This window comes from Microtus pennsylvanicus, chromosome 12, assembly GCF_037038515.1.
Source record: "Microtus pennsylvanicus isolate mMicPen1 chromosome 12, mMicPen1.hap1, whole genome shotgun sequence".
NCBI classification, from domain to species: domain Eukaryota; kingdom Metazoa; phylum Chordata; class Mammalia; order Rodentia; family Cricetidae; genus Microtus; species Microtus pennsylvanicus.
In genome coordinates, this window is record NC_134590.1 from 20,025,089 (window position 1) to 20,039,197 (window position 14,109).

Genomic DNA, 14,109 nt, shown 5'->3' on the forward strand with positions numbered 1-14,109 from the left:
AAACTGCTGTGAGTCCGTGTGTAAAAATATGTAGTAAACAAGTGCTTCAAATTTGTCTAATCATAGCCACAACGCTTTAAATTGACACTTTCATAATTTTCAGTCATCCTATTTATAAAATATAGTGACATTATATTGCACATGTAGCTGGGCTATTAAATTAGATATAGACTTTTGTTTTGCATTTTATTTCAGCAAGGTCAGAGACATTTCAGACATTCTCTATAGAGGAAGGAATTCTTGAGGTAATATATTTGTTTTCCTAGAGAACAACATCCAAAATCTAGAAATGTCAAAGCTTAAATATTCAACATTTTATTATACAATGTTATAAAATTTTGTTATAAAATATGTAACATTTTGTTATACAATGTATACATGCATGTGTTTAAAGTCATAGACAAAAATTCCCCTTTACCTTGCAAGGTGCAAATAATTGTGGTACCGTATAATCTGCATTGATTTTTATTATAGAGAGAAAATAATTTGTGAGCATTGGGCTTTTGAGTTTTATTTGGTGAGTTAATATTTCCTCCTTCAAATGCCTTTCTGAAAACAGACATTATGAGGTAACTTTAGCTGGATGCGGGTGGATTATTTAAACCATGATCAATTAACCGCTGTGAAGCAGCTCACATTTTGATGCATGTGGTACCTTTAACTACAAGTTCTTTTTTCTCTGTCTTCTATCAGCAGTAGCAGCATCCAATGATCAAAGCCAGATTCCCATCATTGCAGTGTCGGTGACAGTGGGAGTCATCTTGTTGGCAGTGATGATTGGCTTCCTCCTCAGTGGCAGGTAAGGGAGGAAAGAGTTTCTGAACCTTTGCAGCTGCTCGCTCTCTCACCTTGATCCAACTATGTGGCTGTTAAACACACCCTAAAACAAATCAAAGAAGCAGCATGCCAGGAGATAATGCCTATGTGTGCCTTAGTTCTTAAGTTTTATCTGGTCCATGTTGCTGCCAATTGTTATCACATACTTTCCCTCCTTCTTAGATATAGTCTCTCCTCTCCACAAGAACAGCACTAAATGATATTGCTTATTCTGTGATTAGTAGACTGATACGGATCTTCTAACACACTGCATTGCTAATTCTGCATATTTTATTTCACAAAAGAATTGATCATTGCTTGATTCAGTGTTAGTCATTGTTTAGGATGTCCAAAGGAACTGCCTGCTAGTCATTTGAGGAATAGGACTAGTATTTATATAACTCATACATTCTGGAGTAAAAGAAACAATGTAGGAAGTTAACAAAATTTGCATGACTGCAATAAAATTGAGAAATTATATTAGACTTCTGGCAAATTATTGGATACTATCATGGATATGCTGTAAAGATGTTAATATACATACATATATATTTTCTGTCTTAGGGTTACTATTCCTGTGATAAAACATCATGACCAAGACAATTTGATGAGGAAAGGGTTTAATTGGCTTACACGTCTTTTTGTAGTTTATGATGGAAGGTAGTCAGAGCAAGAGCTCAAACATGGCAAGAAGCTGGAGGAAGGAACTGACACAGAAGCCATGAACGGGTGCTGCCCATTTGTTTGCTCCCCATGTCTTGCTCAGCCTGATTTTGTATAGAGACCAGGACCATCAGCCCAAAGTTAGATCCCCCCACAATGGACTGAGTTGTTACCAGGCAATCACTAATTTTAAAAATGTCGTGACACAGGATCATATGGAGGCATGTGTTTCAGTTGAGGCTCTCTTCTTTCGGTTATCTGAAGTCGATGTCAAGTTGAAATAAACAGAGCAAACACTCTGTCTCTGTGACAACAAAATAAGTAATTGATAAACGCTTAATACATGCCTAAGGTTGTCCTGATTTCCCTCTCACTTTGAACTCTCATTTCATAGCGTAACTCCTTGAATAAGAAGTCTCAAGTACAACTTTGCCAACATTTTTGTTATTTGAACATAATTTGATATCTCAATGGTGCAAAATAAATGAACCCATTTTATTTTAATTTGTTTCAAAAATATTATCCAAAATTATATCCAAAATTATCTTCATGTGCATGATGATAATTTAAATTAACATGCAAACTAAAGGAAAATATAATTGTAACAATGACATTTTGAATTTACTTTCATAATACAGAAAAAATACATTTTTAGAGTATGTTATGGTGAATGTAATACAATTAAACTATTGCAAAAATGTCAACTTTTTATTCTAATAAGAACTCAAGATAAAAAGAAATTAAACGCAAAGTTTCAAAATCCTGTTAGATAACTTTTGGCTGGCTATCTTTTAGATTCTTTCTAACTAGATGTGATTTTAGAATACATGTAATTTTGTTAATCTTGAAAAGTAGCACTAATTATATAAAGTAGAAAATAATCAACTCTTTCAAAGGTGTTTATTTTTCGATAGGGCTTTTTACTTTGAGGCTTAAAGTTTTCTTTTTTACCATATTATTTCTCAATAATGTTTAAATTCCCATATGACATTACAGAAAAATTGACAATCTTTCAACAAACTATGACTAATTATCCCAAGAAGATTAAAACTTAAATCCTCTGTAATGTAAGCAAACTGTAAGTTTCTTTAATCTTTCTCTTTCATCTCTTAGAGTATTGAACACAGATGGGTTCTTTATAGCACAGTTTGGGTTTTTCCCTTACATTTCCTATTTCATAAATATAGTTGTTTAATCTGCAGGTTTTGTGAGACTTTCATTTCCACAAGTTAGAGCCTCTTGCTATTTTACTTTCTTGCTTCTTTTTTTCTTTTTTAACTAGCCTTTCCCCCTCCACGTTTTAAATTTCCCCTTTTATACACAAGGGCATAAATATTGAAAACTGACTCTGACAAATACCTTAGTCTACTATAAAACTTAAATTATAATATAAGGATACATAAAAAGCAAAGTAAAATTGACTATACAGAACTGATTCATTTATTTGACTCTATCTTTAGATTTTAGGGAATCAAATAATGATTTGTGATATTTTATTTCTGAAATCTAAATTTTTCATATGTTCTCATATTTAGTTACATCATAAAACTGGAGATTTTCTTTTTACTTCAAATTAATTCTCAAAGAACATCTGGAGATAAGTACACATTATTAGAACTTGCTCAGTCATATATATTCATACGTGCTGTTTTACATCAAGCCCCTGGGCTTAAAGCCTATTGCCTGTTCTGAAATTGGAAAGGAAAGAGCAGGGAAAATATCCTGAAGAAGAGAAGGATTTGGTTTTTTCTGCATGGTCTTTGATGAGACTTTTAAGAGTATTCATTTATGACTTTCAGGTTGAGATATTTCTAAGATAATAAATTCAGTATGAAAAATTTCTTCCTGACTAGAAAATATTATTTCCTGGACCAAGGTTCTTCTCTTGTGTTTTTGAGTATGTGAAGAAGGCATGCCTAGATTTAGATGCTCTATTATAGTGCCTCAATATCCCACTAAGAAACTGATACTTCCTCCTTTTGACATGACTTGCTGATTCCTGAGGTGAGTTTCTTCAGCAATGAATGCCTATTGTATCTGTGGGATAAACTGTAAGAATTAAGACATAGGGTGACATGAGAAAAATAGACAGCAGTTTTATATGAAACATTGCTTTAGTTTCCTCTCATTTTACATGAAAAATTAACAGTAAATTTTGTTTTGTAATTTTCTTCTGATTCCTCGTGTATATCAGAATGCAAATGATTCAGTCTTCATAGATACCCATCACAATGGTTTGTTGAGATTCTGGTACACATTCCTAAGAAGGTCCACCTGTACATTTGAGAAAAAAAAAAGAGCAATCACCTTTGTTCAAATACTTATCTTTTATTTTAGTAGATTTATAAGTAGACACAATTTCATGGGGTTGAATTAAAATAACGATAAAGAGAACAGACATTCAATACTTTTGAAACCCACATTTTTTTCCATTTGTACAAAAAGGATGGTCTGATTAACGCTCCCGTTAATAATGAGCCATCGCTGAATTCTTATATATAATAATCAGTTCTACATAGAAAAATAAACAATAGTTTCAGAGTAAGGTTTTTCAGTGTTTGCTTGGGATCATGAATTATACAAGAGTTTTTAATACAAATTTAGATATATACCAGAACTCTAGCTGCATCTACATTAAATAATTGTGATTTTTCTTTTAGACTACAAAGAGCACTTGCTATTTTTGCAGAGCACCACTCAGAACTCCCCTGGCAGCTAAAATCTATGTGCAACAGCAGTTCCAGGAGATTTGGTGCCTACCTCTGATCTTAATATGTACCAGGAAAACATGCAGGAAAACTCTTACATATAAAATAAAAATAAATAGACCATTCAAAGAATAAAGAATTGTGAGTGTCTTGTAAGGGTACAAAATATTTTAAACTTTCTTCCGAGGAAGTATGTTGCCTAATGCAAATAATAAGATAATAATATTGTCAGAAATAATTATAATGTTGTCTAACACCAATTATGCATGACCCATTAGCGGGCACCACTCTCAGGACCTCACATATCTTATTTCATCACATCATGTCTCAATGCTGAAACTGTCTGATTCATTGTGAATAAAAGTATCTCCCTGCTTTTTCATGAGCATTGTTAGGAATGTCCTTCCCTAAGACTTTTTCACGGTTCTTTCCTACATCTTCATACTCAGTTTAATAGAGAACTACATGGCTTATGTGTTATTCTTTCCAAGTCTGCACAGCATCTTATACTGTCACAGACAAGAAAATGATAATCTAAGGATCTTTCTTCTGCCTACTACAGATGGTTTCTCAAATATGCCTTCATCTGGCTTTTGCTCTTTCTTTTTCAGTAAATTGTAAGACACAAGATGGTAGAGAACATAGGTATTTAGTGAGACTGTGTATGAAGGGATGAGTGACTTTGGGTGCCCAGGTACTACATTTGCAAGTGGGATTCAGAGAACAACTCTACAGAAACTGACTTTCTTCACTATGTCTCGAGTTAGGATTTCTCCATTTGTGCTTCTGCTCTTCCTCTGCACACGTCAGTATCTGGCCTGTAAGCACCCAACAACTTCTATTAGTCAGCTCGATGTTTCAGTAGCAGCGAGAGAGTTACAGATGCTGGTCCTGCCATCCAGCTTTCTGAGAGCTCAGAGGATTGAACTCCAATTGTCAGGTGGCAGCTTGATGGTTTTTACCTGCAGAGCCATCTCTGTAGCGCCTTCCATTTCTTTTCACTGTAGGAATATTCCATTACGTGTAAGCATGAGGTGTGTCAGCTGTTGTATATAAAATTTCCCATTTTGTTCTGCTAGAGTGAGGGATTAACATTAAAAAACTTTTCAGAGTTATCAGTAAAATTAATAAAATACTTCTTAGAACTTAATGTCAATTGACTTATAAGAATAAAGTGAATTACTCCTCTGTCTTTCTTTGGACAGGATTTCCTGCTAAATTGTACTTCATCGCAACTCATTTCTAATGTCACCAATGCCATCAATATTCTTGATTTCCTCAAGATGGTTAGTTTCACTTCTGTATATCCTTAAAACATGTTAGATACTGAAATACTTTCAGCTACCACCTATAGCATCAGTTTTCATTTGGTTAACTGATCGATTGTTTGTTTCTTAAGACATGGTTCCTCTGGGTAACCCGGGTTATCTTGGGACTAGCTCTGTGGAACAGGCTGATCAACAACTCCAAGATCTGACTGTCTCTGCCTCCCAATTGCAAGGAATAATCAGAGATGCTTAACACTTTCATTTGAATGATATGCACAACAGAAGAGGAATATCCAGCTAAGGAGCCATAAGAGTCTATGAAGCTAGAGAACAGCTTGTAGTTGGGTTAAGGATCACTTTACCGAGCTGAGCTTTTAATGCAGTGCTCTTAACACTTCATTTTCAAAGCCAATAATAATAGACTTAAGAAACCTTTATATCAAGCTCTAAAGAATAGGTCAATAAACATAAGAGTGATCATTAACTGAGAGGAGGATGAAGAACTCATCTTGTTAAGAAATGGTCCAGAACAGCAGACACCCATGCTGGAGTATGAGACTCATCCTAAACATACGGTGGAAAATGAGGAGAGAGGCTCTCCCTCTGCATACAGTCTGACATCCCCCTTTCTTTCAATCAAATTTCTACTCACTTCTCAGGGTTTAAACTTTGGCCACATATGAAGACCTGTAACAACCATTCTTTCCTGGCTAAAGCCTCCTCCATTCTTCAGCTAATGGCTTCTCTCTTTACACTAAAACATTGAAATAAGGTATCAGTTGTTTCTCATAAAAATTGAAACTTTCCATCCCAAATTACAGTTCATTATGTGTGCATGTTCTCTCTTTTATATATAAAAAAAGGAGGGAAATATTTCTGTGGCTTTCACACTTAATGTAATTGAATGAGTTACTTACTCATAAATTACAGAATTAAAAACCAACTGTGCATCAATCACCATGTGAAGTGATTTGCCCATTATTAATGATGGCAGTTGGGAAAACTGAGTTATGTTAGTAATGCCAACTTATTATTTACAGAATCTCTTACCAATAAATGCACAGTCTTTTTATAAATGATAAATAAATAGATAGATAATTAAATAAACAGTGATTTGAAGAGAAATAAAAAACTTGACTTATCATAGCATTTTTGACACTTAGCTGTTTTATAAGTATTATTCAGAAGTAAGTAGCAGTGTTTTTTGTAAATAATAATAATATAAAGCCATTTTTATTATTCCTTTTATGTAATAATAGATAAATTGATAGTTTTGATGTGTACAAAGTAACATGGGTTATATAGTTCCAAACTTATGATAATTTAAGAAGAGAATTATAGAAAAATATATTTTAGTATAACACTATTTAAATTTGGAAAGTGACAAATAAACAAATATTTACGATCTCACATACCATCACTATTATAAAAGAGTACACTGAAAGTAAATCTCAGTGGTTTATGAGTCAACAAATAGATATGATTTCATAAAACTGTCATATATCCAGGCAAACATATTGATTTAATACTGAGAGTTATTATCCAATCTATTTTCATATAATTACATGAGGTTTGTTTTTGTGAAAAAGCTCTTAAAATAATTAGAGAGCAGATCATAATTTATTAATGAATGACAAATGAGATGAAGGCAGAGTGATGCGCGGAATCCTAGAAGCATAGCAACAACTAATTGCCCCCTATGGGGAGTCATTCATCCTAGGAAACTGACCCTAACAGGGTTCTTGGCTCAATTGCTCAGCAGCATTGAAAATTCCATTGCGATTTCTCACGGATCAAACACGTAAACATTACTGTATATCTCAGAACATTGTATTGAATTGAACATTTCAAAGCAAAAACTCGGTGGTACTGAGACAAGCAATCAATGCCAGTGATCTGCAGTAGTGCGGACCGTCTTTGGAGAGATTCTGAGATGTTTCTAGTCCACTTAAACCATAAACCAAAACCACAACTTCTCTTGCATGTTCATTGCCTAACCTCTATTTCTGTAAGATAGTGATTCATTCTTCTTTGAGACAGACAGCGGTAGCAGCCAGAATTAGATGGGCTCTAGAAGTTCTTGGTAGGTCTGGAAATCTCATTCTGTCTTTTGAAGGGCACAATGCCATGAGCTTTCAAAGGAACCTGTGATGCAGCTCCAAGGTAAAAATCAATAGCATTTCCTTGAGCCAAAATACAGAACTTTAACAGCAGCAACAACAAAAACTAAATTTCCTAAGAAATTGCCAGGAAACAGAGTACAAAGTTCTAAATGAGCTTAAACATTGACCAATACAGCTGACCAATACAAACCATAGACTAGTACAGATTTCTTACAAAATCCCCTTTTCTTATTATTCTTTTCTTTTCCCATCTCAAAGACAATAATTTCTATGCATTGGGTATTTGGCATGCATGAACTTTTAAAAGTTCTTGCACATGTCTCTTTCTCATGCCCACATCATTAAGGAAACTGTGTGTGTATGTGTGTGTTGATATTAGCTATTAATTAGAGGCCATTTGCTGTTCTTTCTTTTGTTAATGACCTGTTACCCATCTTCTTGATTATTTTTGGAACTCATCTGCCTTGAATAGGAATTGTTTGTTGAGATTTCTGTCTTTTGGTTGGGGGTAGACAGATAATTCTCACATGAATAAGCACAAGTAATGCTCAAGAAAACAAAATAAGTTAATATTCACATATCCTAAAATGTGAAGATGCATCTTTCTCTGTGTTTGAGCCCACAAGGCAATAGATTTGAAGAATGGAAAATTCTCAGTCAGAACCTTTTTTGATGTTTCTCTTTTAAAAAGAGGATTGGGGAGGGTTAAATAGTATATGATTGCCTATTTGAATGATTCTCCAACTTTGGCCTCTGGAAGTCTAATCAACTAGACCTGAGCCTGAAATGATTAGGGCTGTGGGATATCACTTCATGAACTATCGAGACCTGATAGAGGGTTTATAGCTCTAAATTGGTGAGTTTTAATGTGAAGCCCATAGAAAAAAATAGTCTAACTCAGGAAGGAGAAATCTCTCTCTATCTTGAGTTGTTTTACTACTACTACTACTACTACTACGTGGTGTGTGTGTGTGTGTGTGTGTGTGTGTGTGTGTGCATGTGTGCGCATGTGCATTTTCATACCGAAGCACCCAGCTGAGGATCAGTAGATGACATTGTGTAGTTGCTTTCTCCTCCCATCTCTACGTGGCTTTCAGGAATTGACCTCAGGTCACTAGGTTTACACAGTACGTAAGATTCTCTCCTGAGAAGCTCAGCAGGAAGCAGGAAATGAGTGATAAAGTCCAATGACTTTCATCTGATAAAGAAGAAGGTGGCTTTTATTTTTTAGTGTTGGTATCACTTTGCTACAAAGTAAATAAATAAAATAAAACCCACTACTTAAAGTAGGCTATATGTTAATGCAGTAGTATTTGTTCAGATAAAGATTTGAAGGTATAGCCAACTGAAAATTTGAATTCATGTTTTGTTTTTTTTTTTATTGAGCAAAGATTGTTTCTTCAGCAAAAATAAACTGGGAACACTTTGGTAGAAGCTAAGTCAGAATCAGTAAATTTTTAAAAAAGATATTTGATAAGAAGTGATTGAACTATCATCATTTGCATTTGACAGAGAGATTCAAGGACAGACAGGATGATAGTGGAGTAGCTTCATACATGGAAAAGGGGATCTAGTCATCTACTAGTCAGAAGTGAGGGAAGGTGATTGTTACAGAACTCTGAATTGTTTTCCTGTGGTTTGGCTTTCCTTTAGAAATGGTTAGTCTCATTTTCCACTATTCCTTCTTCACAAATTGTATTTTTTCTCATATACAAACACATTTTTAAAACATAAAGATTTCTCACATCCACATATGCAAATATTTCTGAACATTTTCAAGGTGGTACAACAAACCATATTGTGTTTTCATTGTGATGCCAAACAAGAATACTGCTTCCATGATGTATATCATCTTTCTGTTTTATTGAATTTTGTAATATCTGAAAAGTTATCTATAGTATCTATCCTTCCTGTAAATTTTAAACAATGAATTTAATAAGTATACAAAAGCCAAAGGGGGGAAAAACAACAACAGATAGATAGTAAAGTAGATTGATAGCTAGAAAGAAGGATGGATATATGGATAGATGGTGGATGGATGGACAGACAGAGGTAGAAAACAAAGCATCATCAAATCAAGTATTGATATCTTGTCAAGACCGCTGCCTGGAGTTCCCAATAGAGAGAGCCCGAGACAGAACAGAGCATATCCTTAATAACACCTCTAAGTAGTAGAACAAACAACAGCAGCAGGTAGACATATGGCAATCAAGCTGGCCACTCATATCATTAAGGAGAACTCAAGTGGGGAAGCTGAAGTTTCTGACTTAATGGTTAAACGTTCAGTTTCTTTTTCCCATTGTAAGTATTTTTATTTGTTTATACAGAAGATAAACAATAGTAACATCAAATGGAACTAATATACCTTTCAACTCAGTGATTCTCAACCAGTAGGTCATGAGTCCTTGGACTACATATTGGATATTTACATTAAGATTCATAATTGTAGCAAAATTATACTCATGAAGTAGCAACAAAATTATTTTCTGGTTGTTGGTCAACACAGCATGAGAAACTGTGTTAAAAGGTCAAAGTATTAGGAAGTTTCAGAACCACTATCAGTGTGTGTTTTCTTGGGCTTTTCCATTGTTCTCTTTCTTCCCAATCACAATGTTAGGGAAGTAGTCCAACACCATACCACAGAGATATGTTGAGACTAATATAGTTAGGTCTGAAAAGGTGTAAAGGTAACAACCCTCTTTCAAAAGCTAACTTCTTGGTGAGTTCCAACAACATGAGACAATTTACCAATATAATATGCATAGCATTTATTTTGGATACAGAATAAAATATTTAAAAATTTAAAATACTTAAGAATGTTCATTTTCTTTTCTTCTGTCACTCTTTTTATTTTAAAGCAAACATTTGATAAAAAGACATTCAATTATGCATGTCAATGATATAGAGAAAGAAGGAAGCATGGGAATATCATTATTCTGATAGATCGACAGACATGATATATGGTTATAACTGGGCATTCTAAATGAAAGTACACGTTCTACAGTGAGACAGTGAAATACACATTTTCAAACTTCAGAACAAGCTTGCCTACAGTCAGGAATTTGTGTGTTGTATTTATTTATCTCTATTACTTCTGTCTAGGATAAAAATAATAAGACTTTTAATAAATTTTCTCTTTAGGATTTTATTGTTCTACTAGCATTGGACTTGGTGAAAGGGGTAGAGGTAGTGATGTTCTCCATTTCTCTGAGCATTTTATCAATTTCCCTCCTACATTTGAATACATACTGATATCATATCCAGGCCTTCCATAATTTCAGAAAATAGTCATGCAAAGAAGAAAGTTCATCTAATTTAATTAACTTATAGAATTGGTTTTAAATATATACATATACATATATACGTGTGTGTTGTATATGTATGAATTAAATGTGTTCTGTTATATTCTGACACTGAAGCGAGTTATAAACCAATTTCTTGTGAAAATATCTGACATTTTTTCCAGACTAGCTTTTAGAAGGCACGTAAAGGAAAATGAAATTTGTTTTCAGGTAACTTTAAGTTTGTGGTCCAGCAACTAAGAAGGATAAGAAAATATAATTCTATAGCTATGCATTTTTGTGAAATACATAGTCAAAATATTCAAGTAACTGGCATTGAAAATATAAAATACAAAGGAAATGTCAATAACACTAATCTTAAAATTAACTAGTATGCACATTAGGCAATATCTTGTTTGAATTCTTAAAAGGTATAATAGCATTTTAGTTATATAAAAATGTCTCACTTCATTTGTGGACAATGTAAATTAATATTGTAAACAAATTGCAAGAGATTATTTGAAGTACCTACAAGGAAACAAATTGCTCATAAGCACATCCATGTACTTCAGAAGATTTTATTAACAAGTAGATAATTAATATGCTAATTATACATAATCCCTTTCATTCATTAAATAAATTCTTCCAAGACCATTGTAAGACAAGCACATAATTCAATAGAAAATATTTATTGACTAAGTATTGCATCCAAACCGTTTAACCTGTACAGAATCTGGAAACTCTTAATTGTAGTAAAAACAATACCGATTTTTCCCCCACCCCCAATACTGATATCTTTGTTTTTGAATCAGGTTCCTCATTTGTGTGGTAAGATAAGATTTGGCCTTTGCGTTTTGTTATTTAGTTTTTGTATTTCCAATCCTAAAATAAATTCTCTTGTTTATAATTTTTGTATTGTAAAAGTGAACAAAAGATTTCAATGAATGTTCGCATGCAATGATAATGCCTGCTCTATCACTATGGCCAAATAACTAGAGACTCAGCATGTTTGTATAGCTTTCAAGAATAGAAATAAAGGGATTGAAGTTTAGTATAAAGTTCTCTTTGCCCAAATACTGTTTTCTTTCCTTTCATGTAGAATACATTGTCATTCTTTGGGTCAAATAATGATGTTCAATGTAATAAATTGAGTGGTTTTTGATTCCCCATTTAAAATTACTTAATTTTTGTTTGTATTTGCAAATTTGTCTTAAAAGCAGATTCATGACTTCACAATTATTAAGTTGTATACAATTCATTTTACCTCAGTTTTCATGATATAATCTCTGTCATATACATGTCCATAATATAATGGAGCATAGATGCTTAAGGGATCCTTCCATGCTGTTTAGTTATAGCCAACTTTATACATCCTGGAAGGAGAAAACATAGATTGAGATATTGCATTTATCAGGATGAGTGTAGAATTTATGCATCATTTTCTTGATTGATGATTGATGTGAAATAATCCAGCCCCTCTAGGTGGTACCATGATATTGAGTTCTACCAAAACAAAACAAAACAAAACAAACAAACAAAAAAAACCCAACAATCTATCAAGCCATGAGGTGAAAGCCAACCAACAGTGTTCCTCCATGGTGTCTGTTTAAGTTCCTACCTCCAAGTTCCCCCTGTCTTTACTCCCTACCATGACTTCCATTAATGATGGACTGAACTATGATCAGAAACAAACCCTTTCCTCACTAAATTCGTTTTTTTTTTTTTTGCTTCATCACAGCAACAGAAACAAACTAGTTCATGTTCTTCTAACATTTTACAACAAAACAAAATTTGTTTAATTACAGTAGAAGCTACACTATGGAAGTTTGTTTTGGTGTTCTAAATCATTTCTTTTTAAACAGTCCTGAACAGGAAGAGAGCTCTGTAACAAAAGTTTTCGTGAAACTTCTTAAACTGTTAGAGTAGGTTAAGGAAATCAGAATGTTTGAAAGAATCTGGTACAAAGAATTAAACAACAAAGAGGGGTGTGAAGGGAGGACACTTACATCCAGTACAGTGGTAATGAAAGATGTGAATAGTGTTGACCCCTTAATGTCATAACAAGTTCTAAGGCCAATCTTAGAAAAGAATTCTCAGATACATACTATATATTGCAATAGTGGTGCAGACATTCTCAACACAGAGGACTGTTTTTTTATCCAATATTTAGGACTCTAGTAACAAGGTTGCCAGATACTGCTGGTGTTCAGAGTGATCTGCGATAGTGTCTTCCTAATTTATTATCCCATCTCAATAAAAAATTGAAGATGTGAACCCTACTGAGAGTAAGCAGGGTGTCATCGATCCGATAATTGCACTAGATTCTCTCAAGGACAGAGCACTGTTACTCACTGTGGAGTCATTCTTAAAAGAGCAAATGATTCAACCTTTTTTATTTTACTACTAAGCTGAAAACAGTTGCTGTCCAACAGTTGCTTTTGTGAACTTGGCTCTTTTGCTGCCTTTGTTTTTCTTAGGATTTCTTACCTGAGAATTTACATGTTTAGGCATTCATAGTCTCTAGTCTTGTTTTTCTGATCTAGTGTCTTGAGGATCTCTTCCCTTGAGAATATATAATCACCTGCTTCTATGGCAGCAAGATTATTTTGCTCACACGGGCACAGGTGCGCATGAAATCTCTCTCTCTCTCTCTCTCTCTCTCTCTCTCTCTCTCTCTCTCTCTCTCACACACACACACACACACACACACACACACACACACCATGTATACATGTATGGGAAATTCATCATCTTGCTATAGCTGCCAGTAGTTACTTGTGGAGTTCCAGGTGCTAAGAGCTGCCAGGAATGCTGATGTCCCTATGCTCAGGCTTTGCTCTCAGAAATTTTATTGGCTGCTATTTCCAGCACATTTGACTTTCAATTTCTAAAGCATCTTAAAGACTTGCATTCCATCCTGTCTTTTCTGGAATATTTACTGAATAAGAAAACATGTTTTTCTACCACCTGGTGGTAGTGTCCTTGTGACAAACTTCTATGAATTTATTTTAAGAGACTAGTTTATAGAGTTATGTTAGTTATTTATCTGCTTCAAATATGCATAGAAACAAAACCTCAGCTCTTTTAATAATGTGAATACAAAAAAGCTTTCATTTCTAAATCCTTACAAAATGTATTTTGTAGAAATTTAAAAAAAATTACACTGACCATTCTCTGTATCTGTCTGCATGTAGTTAAAAAGTATTCAATTATATTATAATGGGACTATTTAATATGGCAATAGTATATG

General features: G+C 33.8%; 1 protein-coding gene across 12 annotated transcripts in view; it reads left to right on the forward strand.

The window, feature by feature from the left end:
• Positions 1–14,109, forward strand: part of Epha5 (EPH receptor A5) — a 278,396-nt gene that overhangs the window by 212,958 nt on the left and 51,329 nt on the right. For 6 of the 12 annotated variants that reach the window (XM_075942761.1, XM_075942755.1, XM_075942757.1 and 3 more), the window contains one exon: positions 697–799. In XM_075942761.1, the coding sequence (XP_075798876.1) occupies positions 697–799 (103 nt within the window). Of the gene's footprint in view, positions 1–693; positions 800–14,109 lie in introns of all 12 variants that reach the window. The other 6 variants (XM_075942754.1, XM_075942756.1, XM_075942758.1 and 3 more) reach the window with 1 other exon arrangement.